We start from the raw sequence: 12,240 nt of genomic DNA on the forward strand, positions 1-12,240 counted from the left end.
TTTTGTATTTGTTTTCATCAGTCTTCAGCACAAGTAGCATCAGCGATCGGAGGCGATGGTCATAGCGAAGCACGTCCGGAGCTCCTCCACGCAGGCCACGGCGGCGAGCTCCTCCATGCAGTGTCTTCCGTCGCCGGCTCAAGGTGGAAGTCGTAGCACCGGCGTAGGTGACTGTGACGGCGTGACGGTTCCCGTTCCAGGCTAAGCACGGCATGCAACAACCCCGCCGCAAACAATGCCGATCCACGGCTGATTCAGTCAGAAAAAAACCCGCCCCGCCTAAAACCACCACCAAGAACCTCCGCACCCGCACACGCGCGGGCCGCCGAGGCCAACCGTTCCCTGGGTGATGCTGATGCGTGGACGGACGGACGGCATGGCGCGCGCGCATGTCGCTCCCTGCGCTCCCGCGCGGCCACAGCGCCATCCCTTTAAACTGAACGCCTCCCTCCTATTTTAGGACTAGCGGGAGCGCGAACTTGTGGCCCCTAGCTTCCACGCACGATCCACCCACCATGTCCCTCCTCCGCGTCCGGCTCGCCGCCGCCGCGGTGATCGCCGTCGCCGCGCTCGTGGCCGGCGGGGACGCCTACCAGCTCACCAAACCAGGCACCGTCATCTCGTACGACCGCCGCTCGCTCATGGTGGACGGACAGAGGGACCTCTTCTTCTCCGGCTCCATCCACTATCCACGCAGCCCTTTCCACGAGTGGCCCGACCTCATCGCCAGGGCCAAGGAAGGCGGCCTCAACGTCATCGAGTCCTACGTCTTCTGGAACGTCCATGAACCCGAGATGGGCGTGGTAACTGTCACACACTCCATCTCATTCATCTCATCGTATACCTACGTACCTGCTCATCGTCCATTCCTCCTTGGATTGGATCCATCCATGGTCGATTTCAGTACAACTTCGAGGGGAGGTACGACATGATCAAGTTCTTCAAGCTGATCCAGGAGCATGAGATGTACGCCATGGTCCGTATCGGGCCCTTCGTCCAGGCGGAGTGGAACCATGGGTTTGTTCGTCTCTTTGCTTCACATCTCAATCTCTAGCTGATCTGCATTCACGGTCTCCGTTTAATCTGTGATTTTCCTCTTCCAGAGGGCTGCCTTACTGGCTCCGGGAGGTCCCCGACATCATCTTCCGCACAGACAACGAGCCTTTCAAGGTGATCAATCAGACCATCAAAGCACACAGAATTATTAGTTGCAGACATACCAAACTAGATGCATTTCTTTTTCTTTCTCAAGGGTAAAACAAACTAGATGCATTTCGAGAAAGAAAAAAGCTCGACGTAAATTTTGCTACATACAGAAATAATTAAAACGGCGTCCTCACCTTGGTTTTTCTCTTTATATATGCAGAAGCTCATGCAGAAGTTTGTGACTCTCGTAGTGAACAAGCTCAAGGAAGCCAAGCTCTTCGCATCACAAGGAGGCCCTATCATTCTAGCACAGGTACTGCATGCATATCTTGACCCTTTTTCTTCCTGCTGAATACTTATATCTATCATGTATGCTTTCTCAAATGAAATGCACCCTGCATTGAAAAAAAAAAGATCGAGAATGAGTACCAGCACATGGAAGCGGCGTTCAAAGAAAACGGCACCAGGTACATCGAATGGGCAGCTAAGATGGCCATCAGCACCGGCACCGGGGTGCCATGGATCATGTGCAAGCAGACTAAAGCTCCAGCGGACGTGGTAATTTATTAGTATGATCTGACATGTTTAAGTTTCATTTGCCATGATATAATTTCTTGTTTTAGAATTTATTAACCATGCTTAATCCATAATCATGTTTTTTTCCTCTCTAGATTCCTACCTGCAACGGTAGGCACTGCGGAGATACATGGCCAGGTCCAGTTGACAAGAACAAACCCCTGTTATGGACCGAGAACTGGACTGCTCAGTGAGTTCAGTTATCAGTTTCACCTTGTCCATCAAGGAGAGACTGTCGGGTGCTGAATTGTTTTTTTGTTGGCATTTGCAGATATAGAGTATTCGGTGATCCGCCGTCTCAGAGATCTGCCGAGGACATTGCGTTTGCCGTGGCGCGGTTCTTCTCGGTGGGGGGCAGCATGGTGAACTACTACATGGTACCGTCCAGTAACCAACCAACCAACCTGTTGTTGACATGGCGTTAGGATGAAACTAGAGTATATTTCTGACAGAATCACACGGTTGCCTTGCCTGTGTGGACAGTACCACGGAGGAACAAACTTTGGAAGAACGGGCGCCTCTTTCGTGATGCCGAGATACTACGACGAGGCGCCTCTCGACGAATTCGGTAAAGCAGAGACAGACGAATCCTCTCAAACTCTGAATATGCTTAACTATGTTGATTTATGGATGAACGGTTTGGTTGGTCCAGGAATGTTCAAAGAGCCCAAGTGGGGCCATCTGAAGGACCTGCACCATGCTTTGAGGTTGTGCAAGAATGCTCTCCTCTTTGGGACCCCCTCCACGCAGCCATTGGGCAAGCTCTACGAGGTTCTCTTCAGTTCTCTTGTTGCTATCTTGTTATGATCGCCGATTGACCTGACCGGGTTGGTATGGTATGGGTATGGTATGGTATGCAGGCACGGGTGTTCGAGATCCCGGAGCAGAAGGTGTGCGTGGCGTTCCTGTCCAACCACAACACCAAGGAGGACGGGACGGTGACGTTCCGCGGGCAGAACTACTTCGTGCCCCGGCGGTCTGTCAGCATCCTGGGCGACTGCAAGACGGTGGTGTTCAGCACGCAATACGTGAACGCGCAGCACAACCAGCGCACCTTCCACTTCACGGACCAGACGGTGCAGAACAATGTGTGGGAGATGTACACGGAGGGGGACAAGGTGCCCACCTACAAGTTCAGCACCGACCGGAGCGAGAAGCCCCTCGAGGCCTACAACATGACCAAGGACAAGACCGACTACCTCTGGTACACCACCAGGTACGTACATCTCTCCTCTACGTATTATATACTGTAGTATCTTGCGAATGCGAATGCGAATGGCAATGCCAATGTTTGTACGGTGGGTGGCAGCTTCCTGCTGGACCCGGAGGACCTGCCGTCCAGGCTAGACATCAAGCCGGTGCTGGAGGCGAGCAGCCATGGGCACGCCATGGTGGCGTTCGTCAACAAGAAGTTAGTCGGCTGCGGCCATGGCACAAAGATGAACAAGGCCTTCAGCCTGGAGAAGCCCATCGAGGTCAAGGTCGGCATCAACCACATCTCCATCCTGTCCAGCACGCTGGGGTTGCAGGACAGCGGGTCCTACCTGGAGCGCCGGCAGGCCGGCGTGCACTCGGTCACCATCCAGGGCCTCAACACGGGGACGCTGGACCTCACCAGCAACGGGTGGGGACACATCGTGGGCCTGGAGGGCGAGCGCAAGCAGGCTTTCACGGACAAGGGCGGCGAGGTGCAGTGGCAACCCGCGGTGTTCGACAAGCCGCTCACGTGGTACCGGCGGCGCTTCGACATGCCCACCGGGGAGGACCCCGTGGTGATCGACATGAACCCCATGGGCAAGGGCATCCTGTTCGTCAACGGCGAAGGGCTGGGGCGGTACTGGAGCTCGTACAAGCACGCGCTGGGGCGGCCGTCGCAGTACCTCTACCACGTGCCGCGCTGCTTCCTGAAGCCTACGGGGAACGTGCTGACCATCTTCGAGGAGGAAGGCGGGCGGCCGGACGCCATCATGATCCTGACGGTGAAGCGCGACAACATCTGCAGCTTCATCTCGGAGACCAACCCCGGGCACGTGCGGTCGTGGGAGACCAAGGACAGCCAGCTGACGATGGTGGCGGACGACCTGAAGCCGCGGGCGGTGCTGACGTGCCCGGAGAAGAAGATGATCCAGCAGGTGGTGTTCGCCAGCTACGGGAACCCGCTGGGGATCTGCGGCAACTACACGTTTGGCAACTGCCACACGCCCAAGGCCAAGGAGATTGTGGAGAAGGCGTGCGTGGGGAAGAGGAGCTGCGTGCTGGCCGTGTCGCACGAGGTGTACGGCGGGGACCTCAACTGCCCGGGCACCACGGCCACGCTGGCCGTGCAGGCAAAGTGTTCCAAGAGGCAGAGGACCGCCGAGCAATAAGTAACCTAAGCTCACATATGTACTGCTATGTAGATGATCTCATCACCTTGACCTTTTGCCTTTTTCATGCTTGTTGTTTGGGATGCGTGCATACGTGTTGTACTCAGGTTGTTGATTCCTGTGAATTGTTCTAGGAGTAGATGGAGCGCTGAGATGAGAAGCAAGATGGATGGAAATCAATCGATCCATTTGATTTGCTGAATAATTTTCTCTTCTCAAGCTGAAAATAATAATCTTCTTGGTGATTTCCTTCCCCTGATGCCCGGGGAAACAAAAAAATATTGGGGCGTTGCGAGAATCGAACTCGCGACCTCTCGCACCCAAAGCGAGAATCATACCACTAGACCAAACGCCCTGATTGAATTTGAGTGTCATTAGAACTATATATTTCGTTCTTTCTCGATGAACGGACGAGGAGACAAGAGATGAAGGCGAATTCTTTGGCTCCATTCTCCCAAACTTTAACCCTCATTCGTTTGAAGCCTGGTGCCACAACAAGGCAATACTAAGCGAAGAGCCATTTTGTTTTGCAGATAGATGGAAGCAAAATCCTATTTTGTTAGAAGCAAATTTGGTTACCAATATAATCGTTACAACTAAAACTAACCAGTTGGCATGAAAACATTATCGATGCATATCAGTTCATCAGTCCAACTAAAAAAATATCAGTTTGTTAGAATGAAAACTTTGGGCACAAGTTATAAAAGAAGTCATGTCTGGAAAGCAAATTCTCAAGTTGGTGGAAATAAGTTCAAGTATTGTAAACAAAACAATGGTTATTAAACTGAACATTTTTACCCAGATTAACTCTCCAAGGAGATAAAACCCTACACCTTGCTTGTGTTTTATTACTTTGAAGTGTGTACAGAGTACATGTAAACGACCAAGAGACTTTTGAGATATATCTACGAGCCTAGCAAACCGGGGGAGGTCCTTGGGTACATGGATCCTAGTCCGCTTCGTACAGGGAGGTAGATCCTTCCACGAAACCCTCGGTTTATTGAATATTTCTGGGGTGATAAGCTTTTTCTCATGAATGATTGCATATTGAGGTGGATTTTTTTCATGTACGTTTTTTTTACAAAATGAGGCGCTTTATTACTTAAAAGATTAAAGCATTACACCCGGCCTTTGCATAACTAAGATAAACACAGCCAAATTTTTTCCTCTCACATAAACGAAAAATAAAAAGGCGAAGTACAAAGAAACATATGGAGTCCGTATAACGCCTACAACGGAGGGGGGGGGGGGGGGGCAATCCTAAGATCAATTTGCTATCCCTCACCGTAGCCTTCAATCGTGTACACACCTCCGTAAACAGGTCTTGATTCTCCACGCGTGTGGAGAGGACCATAAACTAGGAGTCCTGGTACATCTGTAGATAACCTGCATAAGAGAAGTACTTTCCATGTACAATTATGTCTTGAGGTGACATATTTACATGTGGAGATCATCTATTTAGTTGTATATATGACTCCTTATGGTTAATTAGTGAAAAGAGACAAGGAGAAACGAATAAAGTGAAGCAAAGATTAAAAAATTGAAGATACAAATAGATTAGTCAACATGAAGATGTGGCACAACAAGCTTCTCATTTGCATCATGTGGGACGTCCGGAAAGATAGAAATTGCTCCATCTTGAATGACACGAGAATTACATATATACCGTAATTTCTCACCTAACTTTGAAGACATCATGTGGAGGGCTTTAGCTTTTAGACCTAGAGTTAACCAGCTACGAAGCACTGATACGGCAAAAATTGGTGTATCTGCATACCGAACGTCGCCGATACGGCGATACGCACGATACGGCCGCGATACGGGTATCGGCCAAGTATCCTATTTTCCGATCTAAAAAGAAAAGAAAAAACGTGGATACGTCCTGTACAATGTCTACGATACGGGAGGGACCCGGCAAGCCCAGTAGAAGGCCCATGGAACCCTAGCATCTGACCTCCGTGTCGTTTCTTTGTTCGCACGATGTAAGCCTGCACGAGCGAGCCGCCGGCGCCTGGACTCGCCTCCCCGCCGGCAGCTGCCGCAGACTGGAGTCGCTCACCGCAAACTCTGCTGCTCTCTGCTAGTTGATCTATCCATTAACGTTTTTTTCCTCCAATGATTCTTGGCTCCCTGTTCTTGTTACAAACAGGGTCGACGATGCTTGGCTAGCTGGTTGGTGCTTGCAGATTGTTGCCATGCTACTACTTCCTAATTCCTACTGCTTGCTGATGTTACTGCTTCGCATAGGTGCCAACTACTGGTCGTTAATTTGCTATTGCTACTGCTGCTTCGCGTAGGTGCTAACTACTGGTCGTTAATTTGCTATTGCTACTGCTTGCTAGTTGGTACTGCTTGCTGATGTTGCATACACCATCATGAGTTGAGCATATGGATGATCATTTAGGACTTGAAAAGAGGCATGGAGGAAATTAGGCAACCAATGAGACAATATTTTGATCTCATCTCATACATACTACTATGTTTTGTCTTTATTACTTGTCATTTTATAAATTAATATTCATATATACTCGCTGTATCGCCGTATTACTATTTCTAAAAATTGCCGTATCCCATATCGCCGTACTCGTATCGCCGTATCAGTGTCGCCGTATCGATGCTTCATAGTTAACCAGAACCATGAGTAATTGGCATGCAGTCTAGCCGAACCTAGCGAGGTCCAGCTTGTCCCATTTCCCAAGCATGTCACCATGTACATATTTTCCTCCTTTCAATAATAAAGTTTCACTCCCATCGGTTGCTAAAAGAAATGGTTAAGTGAATAGTGAACCACGATAATCCAGATTTGTGATAGGCTTTTACAGGCTCCTTCCAACTAATCTTACTCTCCCCCCCAGATTTCAGCCGGGATGGGCCCCAACCTCCCCCAATCTCCAATCTATTGGCCCATAATTAGTTACTCCGTAACCCCCCCCCCCCCCCGCCCCCCCCCCCCCCCCCCATCGTAAACTAAGCCCCGTGGCTCTAGCATTACTCAGTGAACCAAGTTTAACCGTTGTTCACCTCCTACCTACTATCATTATGGGGGTGTTTTTTGTTCTTGAGATTAGTCTTGCTTGTATAAGTAAGAGAGAGGCCCCTACTATCATTATGGGGGTGTTTTTTGTTCTTAAGATTAGTCTTGCTTGTATAAGTAAGAGAGAGGCCTCGAGGGCTGATCTTGACATTTGTTTTTGAGAAACACTACATAGACACGGACGCTCAAATATACATACACACTCATCTCTATGACGTGCGCACGTGCACATACACCTTATTACTATAAGCACCTTCGAGAGATTTAGCCGACATATTATTGAGATTGACGAAGTTGACATGAACAACTCGTAATTGACGGACAAACCCTATTGTTGAAAGAGCAGCCCCGGGAAGCCTAGAATAAATCCAGAAAAATGCGACCATCTGTATCAAGTTTAGGATTTGAACCTGTATGGGTAGATTCCACCACAAGGAGAGCCATGCTCAGTTCGCATCTAGTCTTGACATTAAAGTCGCTACATCAAAAGAGGCATGGAGAAATGTGAAAGGAGATTAAATTCATAAAAAAAACTAAGGAAAGTGAGATAGATAGATAGATAAGTGGGCTAGTCCACTATTTGACTGGTGGACCAATGTCTACCCTCGTTGTCCTTCAATTTACTATCTCTTTTTTTTTGTCGAAGGGCTCTAACTACAGTTTTGGCTAACTATAAAATGCAACTTACACATTTCTAGAAAATATAACTAGGTGATAAGGTGGAACTTCTACTTTCCACAATAATTACAGTCTTATGAATCAAATGACACTTCAGAAAATTTCAGTCGGCTGAAACTTAGATGGACACAAAAGATTACATAGATGATATTTTTGTCTATTACCTTGTTAAACGCATTGCTCAAATATGCTTGGACTTGTTCTTCAGGGTGAAAATCTAGATCTGACATTTGTTGATTGGCACCGATGACGGTGGCACTTGAGCGTCGTTCCTTTCCAGATGGCATTGATGTTTAAGAACTTCATTGTCCTTATGGTCTCAAGAGATGATTGGTGTGGATATGTTCATTGCAACAGTTTTGTCGATCATTATTTGATCGGGTTTTTTCTTCGCTTAGGCATGTGTTGGTGATTTCGTGTTGGTTGTGTGTGTCTCAGTTATGCACAGGTCAGATGTGTGCTCATTGTGTTTCTATTCACTTGATACTTCATTTTGAGTTAATAAAACCCACCATTTATCCAAAGAAAAAAGATTACATGCATGAGTATGCATGATGCGCTACCTTATCAAAACTGAACCAAAACCGAGATGTACATTAAAATACTCAAATATGATAGTGTGTCTTGTTTCTATGTTTTGGATGCCTTTTCAACAGATTTTTTTCTTTTTATATATATAGTTTGGATGTAATAATTTTGATGTGAAATTTAATATAGGATCGCAATAGCCGACAAACTTCATTGGGAGAGGTTGGCAACAAACTTTTCAGATGACAAGTTTAGTTGTATTGGATTGGCAATTTCTTCAGCAACACATGGCATTTTCTAGAAAGAAAGAACTTTTGCGGCAAAAAGCAGCAGGATTAATATATAGATTGATTTCATGTCTTTCAAGACACAAAAGATTGATTTTGTGTCAATAATGTGAAAAAAAACTCTATAGTTTTCTCGATCATTTACAAAAAACTTTTCAAACTTGATATCATCTAGGGTTGGTATCACTGACATTTACTCATCCCTCTCCAAGAATCAATTGCTTCACTACCCATCGAACAAATCCACACTAATCTTCACAAATTGGCAAAAAGAAATATATCTCCTGTCCTCAAGCCCTAACAGAACATCTGTTCTGCTGATCTCTAACAAGAAAACGACACATCACAGATTCACAGCACATGCAGATGTAGTTGGCTTGTACCCGCATATTCTTCCTTTTGGGCACAAAAGATGCATACATGCACCACAGCCGCACGAAAACTAGGCACTTCGATGTTCAACAGCTTACATACTTAACCAATTATCTTATTACACACAGCAGGAGACGATAGTCCTGAGAAAATCACCAACCCACCATATAATAACGACTATGGTAGAACAACAAGGATCAACCCAAGGTAGGACTACTAGCTTACGAGCTCCAATCATTACGATTTACGACCTCCCTTCAAGATGACTTCGCAGAGACAAGCTTGTCGATGAGCGTGGCAGCATCTTCAACTGTCGCAATTGCCTGCGCACTCGTCTCCTCCACACTGATCTGGAACTCCTCCTCGAGGCCCATCACAATCTCGACCTGCATGACAGGAACATGTAATTATTTGCTCCAACAAATGAGCCATGCTGTAACTTCCCTCCAATTATGCTCTAACACCAAAAAACATCGCAAAAATACAACTCATTTGGATCCTTGAACTATTTGGCCAGGTTAGGTTAGGTACTGCTTGGCTCAAAACAAACATGAATGGCATCGTGGATAGTTACCGTGTCCAGTGAATCAGCTCCAAGGTCAGAGAACTTGGTGGTACCGCAAACTTCAGTGCCTTCAGGAACAGCAAGCTGCTTCTTAACAATTTCACAAACCTTCTCCACTGTATCCTGCTTTGCCTGTTGGCACATATTCAGAAAGAACTTGTCAGTTATGAAGGACATCCAAAATTGTAGCAAGCAACTATAAATGCGACACTGTTTAGTGGCTGATAAAATGTGAATATCTATCTATACTCTTACCCCCCCCCCCCCCCCCCCACACACACACACAAAGTACATGTTGGTAAGTGGTGCTACAACAGGAAGAAGTTATTGAAAGTAAAAGCAGAATCACTTCAATAAATAAAATACTTATCCACCGATTCATTGCGAATTACACAATGGAAAACAAGCGCTTCTAGAGTTAAGGAACACAAAGGTAATTCCTGACCACTAGTACATTTTTTACGAGGCCAAATGATGTGACTTTTGGGCAACCTAAAAATTTATTTGTTCAAAACTAAAGAGAACCTGTATAACAAATTGCAATTTTAGCAACTCTACAGAAACATATCACTGCCTTTAGCACAGTCAAGCAACTTCTCAGATATATTATGCATGAAGAGAAAGGATAAAACTCACTGAGCAGCAAACAGCAAATCTCATCGGCACTGGCTGCAGGCGAAGAAATGCATTGCCCCTCCTTGGACCAGAGAAAGAGAGCGAGTTCGTGTTGATTGCCTGGAATTCAAGAAACAAACATCTTGAGGCAACAAAACTTGTGTATCAAGGAAAGTACACTGCACTGTATTCACTATCTACTGATGAAAAATAATATTAACATGCTAGAGCAAACATTCTTCTCAAAATTCTTCAATCCATCTGGCAATTCAGTATCCCATATCTGCACAAGTCTAACAGTGCAGCTTCAACTGGCCTCAGTACGGTGACCGTACGAAGAATATTTGCAGAGAAGATACTAACAGAAATAAATTTTACTAGGCACAAAAAAATGTTACCGACAAAGTTGTACTAAAGCAGCGTCAATTAATTTGGATCAGAGGGAGTATGTGAACATACAAGGGAAAACAAATAATTGTGTATAATACACATTGTACCTAGAATTTACAACCACATAAGTGACTAAATTACAAATGCACTAAACAACTAGAAGGCCAAGAAAGTGTCTCCTAATAAGGAAAGGCAAGATACCAAAAGAAGATTTATATTCAAGGACCAACTTTTGGGACCTCTGGAGCATGCAAAGCAACAACCTAGTACTAGCGTCCAAAATTCCAATACAACCACCAATAACACATAGAGACGCTTAAGCATACCATAATACCAATTCAATAATTCTACTAGAAAATTTAGTGCTAGGATGCAAGAGTTATATTCTTTTTCGGTTGGCTCTAGTTCCACCATAGCAACCATTAAGTCGCACGCTTTAATTGCACATGCAGCGATCTAAGCCTCTTTAACAGTTCAGAGCCCCTTAACGTGTTGTAGTAACTTGCTCTTCCTCTTTCTTGCTCATCAGTGCGCAAACATCAAAGTAGTAACACCGTGTCTGCACCCTATCAATCAACCTAGCAGAAAAGTAGATCTGCCCAAGTCCACCTCTGAAATGGGGCACAAAATGAGGTGCTCCCCGCAGTCCCAAAAAATAAAAACAAGAGCCGCTAAACCCCAATCACCACTAAATTCGCGCATCGTACAGTGCCTGAATAGGAATACTAGAAAACAGCGTTCGTCGAACAATCCCTACTGATCACGCCTAGATCGGGCCGCCGGGCGAGCACGGATCGAACAGCACGAAAGCTAAAACCCCAGCAGGGGAGACGGATCCAACGTACGGACGACACAAGGTGGCGGATCTGAAGACGGGGCGTGCGCGCGCGGGCATACCTTGACGGGCTTGGCGAAGGACACGGCAGATCCGGCGATGGAAGCCATGAGGCAGCACGCGAAGGGAGGCGGCGAGCACGAAGAGCGTGAGGGCGACGGGGGATGGACTGGGTGGGTGGGGTGGGGTGGAGCTGAGGGGGAGAAGTGACCTTGCCACATTTATGCGCGGGGGAGTGATGGCGCATCGGGAGTATCGACGGCGGGGTCCACGAAGCGGCGACACCGGCCGGTCCGTCCTCGCCCCGGCCATCACTCGCTGGCTCCACCGCGCACTTGGGCCGAGTAGTAAGGTGGGCGGTGACGGTACGAGGGCCTATGTGGCCCAAAAGTTCCGTACTCGAGTTGTTTTTAACTTGTAGGCCCATCAAGTTTTTATCTCACCCGGAGGAAATAATGGCGTTGAAAGCATAGGTGCTTGCGATTATAGCGGCGCATGAAAGCCTGATTCTCAGAAGAAGAAGAAACGCATGAAAGCTTAAGAACAGTGGGAACCGGCAGTTTCAGTGACGTCTGTGTTGTCGGGGCACACTGATCTCGTGAACAGAAAATGAGATAGTGCTGCCGGTTCATACCTTTCATTTTCTACGAGTATCTTCCTGCTAGAAAAAAATATTAATGTATGAGAAAGTCTCCACCATAATGTTCTGGTGCGTTCGTCCTATAAGGTCCTTAGTACGGCGACTTTCCGATTATTTGGTACAACAGTGTTTTCCCCGGCTCCGCCGAGGAAGGGGCTATGACGGCGGCGCGCCTCAGCTGGCTCCAATGCTTGTAGTTGTCACTAGA

The 12,240-nt window shown here is 47.0% G+C and overlaps 2 protein-coding genes and 1 non-coding gene across 3 annotated transcripts; 1 reads left to right on the forward strand and 2 right to left on the reverse strand.

The window, feature by feature from the left end:
* Window positions 1–515: 515 nt before the first annotated feature.
* On the forward strand, window positions 516–4,139 carry LOC109778442 (beta-galactosidase 11-like). Its single transcript, XM_020336996.2, has 11 exons — window positions 516–803; window positions 905–1,017; window positions 1,104–1,170; window positions 1,367–1,459; window positions 1,561–1,704; window positions 1,818–1,912; window positions 1,994–2,099; window positions 2,206–2,290; window positions 2,375–2,493; window positions 2,583–2,938; window positions 3,032–4,139. The coding sequence occupies exons 1-11, from the start codon at window positions 516–518 to the stop codon at window positions 4,086–4,088; spliced, it is 2,523 nt and encodes an 840-aa protein (XP_020192585.1). The 3' UTR covers window positions 4,089–4,139.
* A 232-nt stretch (window positions 4,140–4,371) lies between these two features.
* On the reverse strand, window positions 4,372–4,443 carry TRNAP-UGG (transfer RNA proline (anticodon UGG)). The gene has a single exon. It is a non-coding gene; the product is annotated as a tRNA-Pro (tRNA).
* Window positions 4,444–8,984: 4,541 nt separating this feature from the next.
* On the reverse strand, window positions 8,985–11,632 carry LOC109778441 (acyl carrier protein 3, chloroplastic). The gene is made up of 4 exons (XM_020336995.4): window positions 11,455–11,632; window positions 10,189–10,287; window positions 9,562–9,684; window positions 8,985–9,373 (listed from the first exon to the last, which is right to left on the reverse strand). The coding sequence occupies exons 1-4, from the start codon at window positions 11,611–11,613 to the stop codon at window positions 9,245–9,247; spliced, it is 510 nt and encodes a 169-aa protein (XP_020192584.3). The 5' UTR covers window positions 11,614–11,632; the 3' UTR covers window positions 8,985–9,244.
* Between the last annotated feature and the right edge of the window lie 608 nt (window positions 11,633–12,240).

The sequence above is a fragment of the Aegilops tauschii genome, chromosome 7, assembly GCF_002575655.3.
Source record: "Aegilops tauschii subsp. strangulata cultivar AL8/78 chromosome 7, Aet v6.0, whole genome shotgun sequence".
Classification (NCBI taxonomy): domain Eukaryota; kingdom Viridiplantae; phylum Streptophyta; class Magnoliopsida; order Poales; family Poaceae; genus Aegilops; species Aegilops tauschii.